The 15,845-nt window shown below is 47.5% G+C and overlaps 1 protein-coding gene across 1 annotated transcript; it reads right to left on the reverse strand.

Moving 5' to 3' along the window:
- Positions 1 to 10,585: 10,585 nt before the first annotated feature.
- On the reverse strand, positions 10,586 to 12,689 carry TCF21 (transcription factor 21). The gene is made up of 2 exons (XM_054280481.1): positions 12,240 to 12,689; positions 10,586 to 10,675 (listed from the first exon to the last, which is right to left on the reverse strand). The coding sequence occupies exons 1-2, from the start codon at positions 12,687 to 12,689 to the stop codon at positions 10,586 to 10,588; spliced, it is 540 nt and encodes a 179-aa protein (XP_054136456.1).
- Between the last annotated feature and the right edge of the window lie 3,156 nt (positions 12,690 to 15,845).

The following is a 15,845-nucleotide window of genomic DNA, read 5'->3' on the forward strand; positions in this document are numbered from 1 at the left end:
AGCGGCCGCCGGAAGTGGCGGCGGCGGGAGGGAGGGAGGAAGGAGGGGACGGAGGGGGCCGCGCTTGCAGCGCTTCCGCTGTCGTCCGCCGCCCCCGGAGCCGCCGTGCGCCCCGGGACGGGCCCGCCGTGCGCGCTCCGCACGGAACCGCATAGCAGGGCATGCCTGAAGGGACCACAGCGGGTCTTCTGGTCCGACCTCCCAGCTCAAGCAGGGTCGTCCAGAGCACATGGCACAGGATTGGGTTCGGACGGTTCTTGAGTATCTCCGGTGAGGGAGACTCCACAACGTCTCTGGACAACCTGTTCCAGTGCGCGGTCAGCCGCACAGTAAAGAAGTTCTTCCTCGTGTTCAGCTGGAACTTCCTGTGCATCAGTTTCTGCCATTGTCTCGTGTCCTAAAGCTTGCAGAACTGATAACAGGCTTCGGCTCTGCCAGTCTGAGGCAGCACCTTTGCCGGCGGAGCCGCCGGAGAGCTGGTGCCCTTTTCAGCTGGGACGCTGTGAGCACTCGTGGCGCGCACCCGGCGTTTCTGTGGGGCGCTGGCATTGGCACCCTTCAGCTTGCTGCAGCCCTCTTGCTCTCTGGCTTGGCCGCTGCACACACACTCGGAGCGGTCAGCCCTGCTCTGGCAGGAGCCAGCAGGCAGCAGGCTCCTGCAACAGCCCGCAGCCACTGTTGCTGCTCCACACGTGCATGTAGCACTGCAGCAGCACTCGGGTCACTGCATGGGGCACGCTTAGAGGGCAGACAATGGGACATACGGACGCAGTGTGGTGCCTGCATGGCACTGGTTCTCCATGTGTGGGACGGTCCTCTAAATCTGTCACTGAGCTGTCTGTAGGGAGTAGAGCGTGTCATGAACTACCTTTCAGCTACACTTATATTTTCTCCTGGAAAAGCTGTTGTGCTTCACATGGGAGCCCAGGAATGTGCCTGCCATGTGGCCCATTAAGGACTCACCACCCAGACTGAATGAAACAGATGTCAAGCTGACTTTCAAATTTAGAAAGAATATTGGTCTCTATAGGAAAATTATATAATTGTATATTTATATGGGTGTACTGCAGAGTATTCACTGAATTGGAAATTTTCTGAAACTGAGGTTCTGTAATTATGTGCTTTGGTTATGTGATGTGGTAGCAAAATAGCTTTAATTAGGATAGAAGGAAATTTATGTATGAAATTTAAATTTTGAATTCTTTAGAGTTGGCGTGTTTTCTTCTGCTAGATTCAGTTTAATCCTTGAAATGCATGACTAGGTTCGCTTGTCAGAAATAACTCTTTCAAATTCTCTCTTCATATGAGCTGCGAGGACCTGGTTTGGCTGTCGTGTTCCCAGGCTGGTCGCACTCCGGCGTGGGGCAGCGCTGCCACCCTGTGGCTTCCTACAGACACGGATCCCTGCGGGTGAACACAGGCAGGCAAGGCATGGTTTTGGGAATCAGGGCTCTGAATTTACCATAGTTCACTAACTCTGCACGGTATCTCCAGCATTTTTACAGAGTGCTTTAAGGCTGGTTTTGTTCTTTATGGGCTTCAGGCTCTGAGTCATTGCAATTACACAGCCAAAGTGGGGTAGAGTGCTGTGATGTCTTCATTCTGACGGTTCTTGCAGGTTCTGGATGGCTGTATCACAACAGATGCTGATTTATTTTTTTCTGAATTGCTGATCACATCAGCAAGTTATGAAGAAAATCTTTATAAACCCTGATTTTGCTTGAATTTTGATAAAGCTTATGTTTTTTTCAGCATAACCTTAAAGGTCTACAGAAACTCAAAACAAAGTGTCTGCAAGCACACACTACCACTGTCTGTCTCCACATGCTTGCTCTCTTCAGGGTATAACTTTTTCTAGCACGTATTCCTCAGAATAGTGCAGTCGTTCCTGGATGTTAGGAATATTGTTTTTGCTGATGAAGACATGAACCCTTATAATTTCATTGTTTTGACTGCTTTGTCAGCCTGAGCTTTTCCTGTTTAGACTAGGACATGTTTTGAAGATTGCATCTTTAGATATATATTTGGAAAATGCGCAAATATAAGCAAGTAGCTATGATCACATAAATGTGGAATGCAAAGAAGGTGGTTTGGCACCTACCTAATTTGACTTGTAAGTTTATTAGTTGTGCTGCAGTTTTATTCTATACCTATATAGTTTACAAAACTGGTTGTCCTCTCCTTGCCTTCTCTTCCTCCATGCAACTCTATTCCTCCATTCCTCCATGCAACTCTAACTTGGCTGCATGGCTTCCTCCACTAGCATGACTGAGATGCCAAGGATCTGGATCTTCATGAGGCTCTAACTTACCAGAAGCTGTATGACATCAGACAGAGAAAGCACAGAGGCCATTTCTGATACTGGCACTTCCTTACTACATGATTTCATTCCCCTATGCCTTTATTTTGCAATCCCTTTTTTTGGGAAATAAAGAGGAGATGGAGATGTGGGGAGAGTGTTTTCCTGTGCTTGGACATTCTGCAGCATGGAATCGTGGGCTGCTTGGGACTGTCAGTAAGAGTGCAGTAAAAACAAGGTAACTGAACTTCAGGACACTGCACATGCTTTTTGTTCAGTAATTACAGCAGTGAGACTGAATGAAGATGCAATTTCATTATGTTGTTATTCAGCTGTAGCTTCAGGTTTCTGTAAAAGGAAATCATTCTTCAGACTGAAGCAAATGCTTTGTTATCTGAATTTTTCTGTTTTTACAGGATTAACTTTCAATCAGATAAGATCCTGTGCAAGGTAGACTATGGGAAAGTGTAGGGAGGAGAGAAGAAAGCTGGATGGCTCCCTGAGGCAGCCCTAGAGAGTTTTATGCAGCTGTGTTGGAAATACTGTGGTGTCTGAGTGGAAGACTGCATTAAAGTATCCGTGTTTGAAGAGGAAGTAACCAGGAGCAACCAGTGTCGTGGATGTTCCATGGAAATGACTTTGTGTGAAATGGTCCTCAGCTGCCAACGTGACCCTGCAGGTTAATTATGAGACATCTCCGAGGCTGGCAGCCATCAGGGAATGAGCAAGAAGTCAGTCAGGGAGGGAATCCTTTGCTCCAGGGCTTAGTTTATCAGGTGAAACAGTAAACTCAGCCGTGCCTTCTCATACTTCTCTGATGATGTACAGTATGATGATAACTCATGCCAGTTCTGTTGAACAGTTACCTCCCTGCTGTAAGTGGCACTTATACCAGCTCCACAATATTTAAACATTGTTTAATTTTACAATATGTATTATTTTATATGTTTGTTTATAGAAGAGATAAATATAGTTACTATATAGTATGTAAATATTTATGTCACATTTTTATATAGTGTGTATATATATTGTATAGTGTGTATATCTGTATATTGCATAATTGCATATTGCTAGGTATGCTTTTAAATATAAAATAAGCATATTAAGAAAATGGCAGTGAAGTACCTCAACATAAAAGTCAAACTTTCAGAATGAGACTTCTCTTTAGTAAACTTTGCAATAATTTAATCCATATCTGTAGTTTGAGCCTCTATGACTGAGTGGTATTTACAGATTATGCATGCTGACTTCTGTTGGCAGTAAGAGAGAAGCATGGCCAAAGCAGAATCAGAAGACTGAGTGTGAGGGAAATGAGGAAGAAAAATGTGTGGGAAGATAGTAGCATTGGTTCCTCAGCAGCTTCCCTGCACTGCTGTGTCTGTCTGTAGCCAAACTGAGAGTGCTGGCCTCTGCTCCCCCTGTCCAGCTTGCTTCCTACCCCAGCAGAATGATGTTAAGCATGTGCAGACAGCACCTACTACTGTCTGAATTCTTTCCATGGATTTAAGTAAAGGACTATCTGAATTCCAGATCTTGGAATGAGGTTAACTTGATGCTAATTGGGAATGGTGAGAAAGAGATACTATGAGGGCATATATTCAAATGTTGATGTCAGGCAACTCACAGCTCAGGTAGAAAAGGTACTGCAGAGTTAGGTAACAAATGAACAGAAGTTTTCGATGTCATAATTTAGGGTATAATATTGTTTAAATCTCATGTTATGTTTGTTCTTGAACTTGGCCTCTAGTGACCTGTAGTCTTCATATATATATTAGTTTTGAGATTCAAATAGCAAAGAGGGTCCCCACAAAGAATTTTTGGCCCATAAAAGAAGAAAGCAGTTTGATCTAGAACTCAAGTGAGAAGAGCATGAGACTGAGGTGAGACAAAGGCATCAAGTATCTCAGTTACTGTAGTTTCTAAGGCTGCAGTGATAAATAAAACAAGGCTGAGGCTTATCTTTCTTTGTGCTTGGGTTTTAGCAAGGTCCTTGCTATACCTTTGGCCTGTCTGACTTTTTCCCAGAAAGTATCCAAGCATGGTATTAGGGTAGCATATGCCAGAGACTGTTCTTGACCTTTGGTGAGTAGAATAAAACTCAGGTCTGCGTGAATGTGTCCCCAGGCACAGCACTGACTGTTGGAGGCAGAGCATGGTCCATTGCCTGGTTTATCTATTCTAGTAAGTGATATAGATATAGATATCCAGCCTGAGAAGTTCACTCCCCACACCTTCCTGATTCCTATCTTTATACTGAGTTCAAAGTGCAAACATTCCCGCTGATTTCAGTGTGCCTAGGAGAACAGCCCACAGGTTTGTGCACCAGAAAAGCTGCTGCAAGCCTATTCCAAACTTCAGTGTGAGCCTTCAGCCAGTCATTTGTCATCTCTTTTTCTTCCCATCTCTATAACGATAGCAGCAGCCTCCTGTAGAAAAACATTTGGTCATGAGGGGACAGCCAAATGCTGCAAGATGACTCCTGTCTTCTGTGTGCTTTGTGTATGCACTCTGAGATGCCAGGAGTGTAAAAGTCCCTATGTAAGAAAAAAAGATGTTATCAGCGAGGAAGAACTGTTCCCATTCTGGTCACCTCGGCCATCAAAAAGCATCACAGGAAACAGGATGCTGCAGCAAGAGGCCATGCTGACACTTCGATTGCTTGTCCCACACCATGGTCTTTGCCTCTTCCCTGACAGGGGAGGGAAGTGCTGCTGCAGCAGCCTGGGAAACCATCCAGGGACAGTTATCTATGAGCACATCCCTGGGAATGCTCTCTGCCTGTGCCCACTCCTCCTCCCCTGCTGCTGCTGTGCAGGCTTTCACAGATGTTCCTCCCAAGAAAAGGCAGCTGCAGCTCTCAGCCTCCTGGTTTCCATCTCCCCGGTGGTCTGGCTCCACCCATCTGTGATGGAGCTGCTGATAGTTCCTCCCTTCCTGGGCCCATCATGCTGCAAGGACTGAGCTGTAGTGATCAGAGGAAGAGGAATTATTCTATGCATTTTTCTCCCTTTCTTCGTGTTTCCTGGCTGTGTAGCTATACCCTTGCTTTCTTTCCCTAGTGTTTCTGATCCTTGTTTCTTAAACAATTTGTAAACAACCAAGGGAAAACTCAAGACTGCAGATAATCTATATTTACAGTTGGTTATGGTCTAATAGTTTACACAACAGCCTGAGGTCTAAATAAGAATTGGGGATTTTTCTTTGGTCAAAGAGAAGGACGTCTTAAAATTTAAAGTGAAGGAAGGATTTGCACTGGTTTTTATTTTCTTGCTTTTGTTATGATCTTTTTTTTCCTCGCAAGGAGGCTTTGAGGATGGTGTAACTGAGTGCACACATGCGCGTTGGCTTAAAAACGCATTTCATCTGTTTACAAGTTTCAGTTTAAGGGCAAAACCCTAAGGCAAGAAAATGCGTCATCCCTGGACTGTTGTGACCCTAGGGTATGTCCGTGCCGCACTTGGGAAATGGGACGACTTTCCTGCCTGGACCTACTCACAGTCAGTTTTACACTCGGAGACACCAGTGTCTGAAGTGAAACTGGTTACTTGCAGAACTTTGCTGGTTTCGCAGTCTGCTGGCAACAGTCCTCCCAAAGGTAACACATGGATTTTCCCCATCCTTCTTGGAGCATAACTTTTAATCACACCTATGGCATCTCAGAATTGTAGAAATTCCCCAAACCCTCAGTAGCTCTGCAGCACTAGTGACAGAAAAGTGCCGTTATTACTGGTTGTGCCACTTCCCCTCCATTGAGCTATGCTGGGCTGAAGAGCATGAAACAATCCGTGGCTGAATAGTGAGCACAAGATGGTATTTGCCCTATGGGCCTGCATTTGGTAGTGCAGCCTTAATATGGGAATAGTCAGCACTACATGGGCCAGAAGTGAACACAAACAATTTGAATCTGACTGTTGGGAGAAATTCTATGTATGGAGGATTTTCCAGGTGTGTATATACATGGCAATTATAGAATGCTTGCTTGTTCGCTGCTACAAATTTCAATTTCATTGAAATAAAAATTTGTGTCAATGTAATTGAATTTTCTTTTGTAATCCTGTCCCTTTTGGGAGACTGTGAGTGCTAATCTGCATTCAGATATCCAGACAAAAATTAAAATATCCATCAATTTTATCAGATTGTACTCCACTTGTACCCAGATATGTGTTTTGTTCTCTTTTAGAAAGTTTATAACCTGCAATTACCAAATATATTTTGAATATTTAATTTTTTTTTTTACTACAAATTATAATGAAAGTAAATGACAAGAGGGTTTTGGCAAAAATTGCCTTTTGAAAAATATATGTGATTTTTTAAAAGGGGGCAAGTTTTTTTCAGGCAGACGCAACTGAGGGGTTACAAATATGTCAAGCAAAACTGTGCTTGTGATCTTATCATTATGTCCAGGATTCAAACCATCTTCCCTACAGAAGAAACCACAAAGATTTTCTGTGCCTTTTATTTTCTGAGGCAGGCTGGGAATTTTGACCTCGGAGTCCCTTTAAAGAATAGGCTATCTCGCACATGTTCTCCTTGTGCACCTTGACGTTTGAGGGCATGACCAGCACCATGGCCTCGCTGCCCCGTCAGAGCCCAGAGCTGCACGGCATTTTGCAGGTGTCTGCAGAGTGGGGTTCTTGCTATGCCGATGCTTCAGGCTGGCAGATTTCCATCCCAGTGAGAGAATAAGATAAGCCTAAAAGGTATTTTCTGTAAGACTTTACAGACTGTGAAAGTTTCCGTGAAGGAGCACAATGTCAGTACCAAACCCAGGATCCTGAGCACTGAGCCAGCACTACAAATACAGGATTTGCTAGTCTCTAGCCGAATTGAAAAATGTAGCTGGGTTGAAACTGGTTTCTTTACAAAGAAACAAACAAACAAACAAATACTAGTATTAAAATCAAATCGAACTAAGCGGCTTTTGTAGAGTTCTTATCTTAAAACATGTAGGTCCATATGCAAGTTTTCTATGAACTTGTATCCTGTGACTGAAGCAGCATTTGGAGCTTCTTCTACAGCTGATACTCTGCTCTATATATGCTCTTGTATCCAATAAAGGCTGAGCTCATGTTGAAACCCTTCCTGCAGTTACAAAATTTATAGACTTTTTCTTTACTCAGCTGTCTGTATTCACACACACACAGAAATATTAAAAATTATAGTAACTTAGTTATCTTTGAGACCTCTGTCAAATCTAGCTGAAATCAGGCAATGAGTTCAAACATTACTAGGAGGGAATGTATACAGACACTCACACAGCTGCATCTACATCCCTGTAGATACAAAAAGATAAACCAAGTCAACTTTTTTCCACATGAAAAAGGGGTATAAGTATATTTCAGTAAATAATAAAATGCATCACTTTGTACAGAAAAGCAAGAAAGCAAACAAAATACTTTCTTTAAAGTCATTGACATCAATATTTAAACCAGTTCCCTCTTTTCCTTAGCACATTTGCGAGTTCCTTTCAAAAGTGTAAATTGCTTCAGTCAGACTAAACATACATTTTCTGTTTGCAAATATTTTGCGGTAAAATTGCACTCAGCAGCAGGGTAGAATAATTTCATTCATTGTTCTCTTGAAGTGCATAGTAGAACTCTTAATTCATCTAAGAAACTTGGGCTGTTGAAGCCAGCTGCCAGCACTGTGCCATTACTGTTGTGTCTGTGCCCTTAACACAAGAGGTCAGCAGACCAGGAGTTCGCAGCCACCTAAATGCCTCTGGAAAATATGTTCATTGTCTTCAAAATAAAGATAAAGAGATAGAGATAAAGCCACTAATTATTTTACAGTCACAGCAAAGTCATTATTTACCTTTCTGTGTACCGCTGGTTGCTTTTGTTCATTTCTTGTTGCTTTTTGTTTCCTTGTTGCTGAACTGTTGCTCAGAGGCAAGGGCTGAGGAAGGTGCAGGATGCTCGAGGAATAGTTTATTCCCCAAGACAGTTGCAGTGTAGACTGCTAGATAAAGCGAACAGCAGTACGAGAAGCAGCGGTGTCTGCCGCTGGTACAGTGTACACAGTAAGCATCTTCAACACTTACTGTTCCTGCAGCTTTTGGCACATGGTTGCAGCTGTGTTCCTCACTTTTCACGGGGTGCCATTATATTCCTCCCTTCCCTTTCTTCAGTGTTGTATTTCAGGTGGCGAATGAACACTGCACATGGTTAATTAGCTGGGAAGGTGCTGAGTGCAGTTAGCAAGAATTGCAAGACAGGATGGTAAAGAAGTGTGTGTTAGAATATTCAGAATTCAACTCAATTTTATGCGTATCTCAGATGTATATCAATTTCTGCTTTTTAGAAGGAAATCTACACCTTGCTATGAGTCTTGACCAGGCATTAGTTAGTATGAATTTAAGTTGAGATTTTGAGTGGTTAAATCCAATGGTTAGTGTCAATTCAGTGAGTAAATTTTGAGGTTAAAATGTGTGTTTGTTGCATCAGTCACCTGCACTCAGTGTGAGGATGGGGACTCTATTCTGTCTCCCTTTAATAGACCAGCAATTCCCACTGAATTTCCCTGTGCCTGTGGCAAAGAAATCAGCAAATCAGCCTGTTCAGCCATGGTTACCAGCGTTGCTCATCTCTTGAGCAGAAGCTGCGGCTGTTCAGGGTCTGTGTGTGGCCACAAATTTGATCAAGGCCCTGTATGCAAGCGCTCATCTCACCTGGCTCAGTCCTGTCCAGAACAGCGAGGCTGTGCACGGTTAGGCCTGGCACTAAGAGAGGTCTGCTCTTAATTGTGTGGCAAGGGGATAAAGCTGCACAAAAGTGAAATTAAACAGCTCTCCCTTCCACAACCATTAGGATGATACAGCATGTCCTGGCCCTTTTCATAATGAGGGCTGAGATGTTTGCATAGCCCTCGGTTCACAGCGAGTTGCTTTAATTAAAGCTAACCTAGCCCACGCATGAACCCGACTGGTGAATTTGGGTCGCCTGGAGGACGCGCCACCTCATCCAGTTATCTCGGGGGAAAGTGGGGGATGAGAATTAACACAGTCCAGGCTGCATGGACGCCCGAGGCAGCTCAACACCGGCCTGCGGGGGATACCCAGGGGAGGGAGCCCCCGGGAGGGTCTGTGGCCCCCTCGCTGCCTGTGACCGCTCCCCGGGCCCTGCCGCCCCCCGCAACCAGCGGGGACGGAGGGCTTGGTCCGGGGGACGGCCCTGCAGCCCCTGCCGCCCCTCTCCTGCTTTCGGCAAGAAAGTACCCAGGTATCAAACGGAACCGAGGGTTGGTATTGAAAGAGCAAGTGAGGCGGAAATTTAAAGCCCCTGTGCTAATAATAACAGTATAAATAACCGAAGACATCTTGTAAACAGTGCGGTCATAACCCTGAAACATTAAACAGCGCGGTGGGATCTGGCGCATCAGCTGCCGGCGGCCGCTGCCGGTGCAGGGGGAGCGCCCCGCACTCCTGTTTATCTCAGCCTCATCTCCCACGGGTGCGCTGATCGATAGAGAGGAGATGTTTAAGTTAAAAATTCCCTGCGCTGAGGACCGACTGTACTTCATCAATAGCTCCCGGTTCCTGTCCCCGCGGAGCGGAGCGGAGCGGAGCGGCCGGAGCGGCGGGGGCGGCTCCCGCAGCGCCCGGGCGCCGGGCTGCGGAGCCGGGCCGGGCTCCCGCGGCGAGCTGCGGACCCAGTCTCCCCCTCCCCCAGGGTGTGCTCCAGGTCCTTATCTCCGGGGAAGCAGACCTCCTGTGGCCCGGGGCGGAGAGGCGCGATCCCCGCAGCGCGGCCGCTTCGTGGAGCGGCGGAGCCGGCGGAGGCTCAGTCCTTCCCCCGCCGAGCCCGAGAGTCTCAAACGAACACTTAACACCGCTCCGTGTTCAGTAGAAAGGAAGGTTTATTCACAGAAATAGAGCAGAATCTGCTTGAAGAAAATATATCTATATATCTTTAGGGTGAATTAGTTCATAGAGATGACTGTCAAAGTCAGTTTTTCTAGGCATCTACATATTTCACAGGTCTCAGACAAAAGATACACGCGGGGTAGATTTTGTTTGATCTCTGTCTTTTCTCTAGTAGCTCTTGAACCAGCAAGGCTGTGGTTGCAGGACACTCGACTGTACACGCATTTAATAAAGTTAAATAGAGTCAGGATCTCTCGGGGTGGATGGAGTCTTTGCTAGGGCATGTTTGGTCTCCTCTGCGCCGGGAGAGCGGCTCTCCCCGTGGCTCTGCCCGGGGCCCGGGACAGCGGCGGGTCCCTGCCCGCCCCGCCGCCCGCTGCACGGCCGCGCCGGGACGGACGCTGCTGGCCCGGCCGCGGGGCTCAGGATGCCGTCGGGCCGCACAAGCGGTTTGTGTTCACCACTTCTTTCAGGTCACTCTCGGGTTTGCCGGCTACCATAAAAGGCCAAGTCTGTAGCCAGGAAAAGACACGAGTGGGAAGGGGGTTACACATGGAGAAATGCACATTGCAGCGCTCATATCGCCAGCGGGTCCGGCTCGGGAGCGTCCGGGGGGACCGAGCCCGGCATTCCCCACCTGAGTCCACTTCGGGCAGCGCTCAGCGGGGCTCAGGCCGGGGCAGTAGCCGCTGGCTTCGCAAGGACCCTTTTGCCTTTCCCCGGCGGCTGATGCCGCTTTGCCTCACAGCCCCGGCGGTCCCCACCGGGCGTCCTCGGGGCGGCGAAGCCCGTCTGATACGCGGCAGAAGGGAGGGAGAAAGGAGCCGTCTGGCTCCCGCACATTCGCATGGCCCCGGCATAATCGCCGCGGGCACCCTCGCCTTTGGTCGAGAGCGGCGTGGGGGCTCCGGCCCGCGGGAGCCTCCTCACGCCCCGCCGCGCTACCCCGGGCGCAGGAGCTCTTGGGGCCCCGGCCGCTCTCCCTGGCCTCCCACGTCTCGGGAGGAATGTTTTGGTGCGCCTCTGTGGGGTGCGGAAGAGGAGGGAGGTTATATCTATACTGGGTGCTGGTTTGGTTTTATTTTTTTTCCTACGTTGTTGCACTGAGGATTTTGTTTTTAATCAAAAATTATCTCCCAGGCCCTTAGCAGCTGACACAGCGAGTAACGTACTTTCCCCCAGAGTCCAGAGCTCAAAAGGCAGAGCCTGACCTCAGTGAAACGTCCCTCAGCTCCCCTCTGTGATCCATTTATGGGTCAGGGTCTACACATGTGGGCAGTGTAAAGGCTGTATGTCTAAAAAGAGCCCAGGCAGATCTTGCTTACCCCTGGTTTACATAATTTGTATATATTTTTAGAGCTGGAAACTGGATATTTCTGGTGGCCGGGTATGGTCGGGAGATCCAGGGCTGCTCAGGAAAACTTTATGTGGTGGGAGCAGCAGCAGGGACACCACACAGCCCAGGGAGTGGCATTGTGGAGTGTGCCTGGGGCAGACACCTCCTCTGGAGAGTCTGCCTTGGTATTTTTTTCTCCTGTGCCAGTTTACAGGTATAGGAGAAATTTCCTGAACTCAGCAAATCTGAGCGGTTGAGCACAGAACCCCAAGAGTCCTGTCTTTAAAAAGCTAGGGCTTGGGGACAGTATTGTGTCAGGAAACACTGGCGAAGAGACACAGGATATGAATAAATCCTGGGTCCTTCCTCAAGCACACCCTTTTCTACCCAAATTCCTGTACCTGCCCACTTGCAGGTAGAAAGCCTCTGTGGTTTCTCAATCGTTTCTGGGGCAGTAAAGTGTAAAGCCTGCCCCTGCTTATTTGTGGTCAGCGTGGCTGCCTGTCTCTGGGAAGGGATTGCTAGGAGCAGCAGAGGGGGCCTGGGAAGCTTGGTGCTCAGGGCACAGGGCAGCAGGGAGCCTGTCCCCCTGTACATACCGCTTTCCACCCCAGCGGCACCAGGCTCTCTGTGAGAAGCACAGCAAAGTTTTGTCCCCGCACACGCCCCATGCCAGCTGCTCGCCCACCTCTCCCCATGCATACGCACGGAGTGCCCGTCCTCGGCGGACTCTGACTTACCAAGTTGACTGGGTGGATGTAGCCGTTCTCATACTTGTCATTGGCCAGGATCTGTCTCAGGTGAGCAATGTAGCTGGAGGCCAGCCTCAAGGTGTCCAGTTTGGAAAGTTTGGTGTCTGGGGGCACCCAGGGTAGGGTGGTCTTAAGCCTGGAGAAGGCTTTGCTAAGGACCCTCATCCTCGCCCTCTCCCTGGCGTTGGCAGCATTTCTCTGTACCTGCTTTCCCTCCTGGCTCACTCCATTTAAAGGGCTCTTCTTGGGGGGAGCTTTTTTCCTCTTGCCCGAGGCCCCTCTCCCCTTCTGAGGGGAGCCATTCTCGCCATTGGATCCCTCCTCGTTGCTCTCGGTGGACGCCCCAAACTCTTTGTTAGTATCCATTTTCAGGCCATCGCACTCCAGCATCTCCACCTCCTGCAGATCTTCCACATCACTGAGGGACCCAGTGGACATGGTCTGGAAGATGCCAAACGACCAGCAGGAAAGGGGGGAGGGGGGGAAGAAGGGCAGCTCCTCAAATCTATTTCAAGGCGGCGTAGGAGAGAAGGGGCTCCAGTGTTTTCCTCCCCTTCCCTCCCCGCCCAGGACTAAGGCACAATACCAGTCCAGAGAGGATCCCCGCCCTCCCGCCCCCCAACCCTGCTTTGCCTGTGTTTGAGGGAGGGAGTGAGTTTGTGTGAGAGAGGGAGAGAGAAAGGGAGAGAGAAAGCCGAGGAATTTAGTGAGGACACTAGTAATTTATCTGGGGGATAGGAGAGGCGGATCCAGCCCAGGGGAGGGGCCCTGCCCACTGAGCACACCACATCCCCAATCACAGACCTTTGCACAGGACAGGGAATGAAGTATCCCAGCAAGCCTTTGCCGAGAGCTCGGAACTGGGATTCAAATCTTCACAACTGGACTAAAACAACTTACTCTCTCTCCCCGTGCTCTGTCTTTCTATCCTCCCCCTTCCTCCGCCTCCTTCTCCTTCTCCTCCTTCCCTTTTCCTTCCCCACTTCCCTTTACAGCCCAGGGTTGCTCTCCCCCTCTCTGCCTCCTAGATGACCCAGGCAGCTGGTGTCATGATTCTTGATGAAAGCCAAAATGGGTCATGAGCAGAGAGAGCAGCAGATCCACCAGCCAAGCCTTCCAGAGAGCTTTGTAATGCGTGCCGTCGAAACGCTGTCCTGTAACCTAATCTGGGGGAGATTTGTGGATGATTATATTTGCGAACGCATCCTGTCCAGCTAGTTGCATATTCCAGGAAGGGAGTGCTCCGCTGCCTGGCCAGCAGCGTGGACCTTGCCGTCACAGCCCAGGGGCTGGAGGCAGGAGGATCTGACTTCTTCCAGCCTTCCGGGGTGACGTCCGACAAGTCCCGGTCCCTGTCGGTCTGTGAGTCCTCCCAGCTGTGAATGTTGCGGAGGCTTCCTGGCCCACAGGTGTGCCAAGTGGCCAAGATCCCAGCACTGTGTGAGCCCCACTGAGCCGAGGGAGCGTGTTGTTCTGCTGGGGAGGGTCTTTGTGGTTGTGGCTAGGGTGGCAAGGGTGTGCATGAAATGAAGGAAACGGTGTGAGGGGGGGTTTATTGGATGGTAGAGTTCCCACAGAACAGAAACTTTTACTTGGCGTGCAGAGTAATGTGAGCGGTTCATTCCTCCGTACCCGTGGACTGCTTTGTCTGCTGATTCATGCATGCTCAAAAGTCAGGGGTGTTGCCTGAATGAAGAAGCAAGATAAGGGATAAGGCCCCTCCTGTGGGACTGAGGGCATTAGGCCGGGCTCTGCAACCCCTGAAGCCAAACATTCCCAGTGATTTTGCCACACGTGTGAGTGAGTGGGTTGCTGTGTAGTTTGAATGAACAGACTTATGCTGCCGTTACAAACTTATGCACTGTGTGTTCAGCCTCAGCAGAGCAGGCTTTTGAAAGCAGTTAACTTTGTGCTATCACTTCTTCCCCTCCATGTAAACTAGTCTCCTAAATCCACATTTGGAGCCCAAAGAGGCCAGTGAATCAGGAACTTGCTCCCGTTGCTTCTTCCCTGCTCACACACTTTCTGAAACCCCACAGGTTGCCCTGCAGTCTGGACGTTGAACACAAGGGGCTAAAGAACTGCACACAGGGACTGCTCTTATTGCAGGAGAAATTCCACTTATTCAGCTGCTTATCTGAGGATTCACATAGCTCCAGAAGAAAATGTGCAGCCTCAGATGTCACCATTGGCTTCACAGTTAATCCAAAGTCACTGGAGCCACAGGAAAAGTTTCTTGCTGATCTGTGTAAGCATCACATAGGATTTTCTGAATGCACAAAAAAACCCAACAAAAACTGTGGAGGGCCAAGCTGGTATGTGTGCCGAGTGCTGTGTACTGTCTGCAGATTACATTTTCAGTAGGAGGCAGAGTGTCAATTTTGATAGCCAGCAAGGAAGTCTTGCCTATCTCTTGATCCATCTTTCTTCCTTGGCTCATGAAAGCCAGAAGAAAAAACACCTTTTTATCATTTGTCTGGAAGATAACACCTTCCCCCTCACAATAGGATAAGTACATTAAGATATCATATCTCCAAGCCTTGGGCTTTTGGGAATTCAGTAATTTCTAAATTCATGTTGTGCTAACTGTGCCATGTTTGTGTTTTCTCTGTATATAAACTCAACTAAATAGATTGTCAGCATATCAGTCCTAATTAATGGATTACTTTTTTTTTTTTTTAATAACATTGCTGTTGCAAATCCAAAATATCAATAATCACCAGTGTGGAGATTTATGAGTCTCCTTATTTTCTAGGCCTGATTGTTGTTTGTGCAGGTGGAGATTTAAATGGCCATATCCATTGCAGAGATTTATAGTCCAAGTGATTGATGTCACAACTGAGCTAAGACTCTTGCTGGAGCAAGGATGACAGAAAACCAAGTTGAAGTTGCTTGTGTCTCTAAGCATGAGTGACCAGAGAGAGAAAATTTCCAGCATCAGAAATTCCCAGAAGACAAAACAACTAAAACTATATATACTTATAGCCTTTCCTTTTTTATTTTAGTGCTTTCTAAACTTTTGTTGTAAAAAGCAGAAGAAATGAACTGGCTCTTTAAAAATACCTTTAGTATGCTGCTACATATGCGTTCTGAGTATCAAGATATGCATACATGTGTGCCATGAGCCTTTAGAATTTCCACACATTTGTAGTTTTTACTTCTTTATATTTTTAAATACTCAGGGTCATTAAAATTGGCCTAATAAGGGCCACACACATTTGAAGAGACACAGGGCGCATTTTTTGTATTCATTTTGTGGAGATTACTGCATGTATGTGATGTATACTCGCATACATGTTGTACATATATGTATATGTTATACATATAGCATAATATACTTTGAGTTATTTATGCATACAAACTATTACACACTCTTAACTCATTTACCCATTATTCCCTCTCCAAGGTGAGGGGCAGCATGGGCAGGCTTAAAAAAACAACGTATCTTCTAATCTGCTTCCTTATTTGTTTGTTACATGACTTGAACCTGTGCTTTTCCATCCCTCCTGCTTCTTATGTCTCACCTGGCAAGCCCGGGCCTTGCACGCCTAATCTGACTCCATTTCAATCCTTTTCCCTCACCTCTAGCCCAGT

Source organism: Melozone crissalis, unplaced genomic scaffold (assembly GCF_028551555.1).
Source record: "Melozone crissalis strain CALT ecotype California unplaced genomic scaffold, PUWL_Pcris_2 ptg000027l_1, whole genome shotgun sequence".
Classification (NCBI taxonomy): domain Eukaryota; kingdom Metazoa; phylum Chordata; class Aves; order Passeriformes; family Passerellidae; genus Melozone; species Melozone crissalis.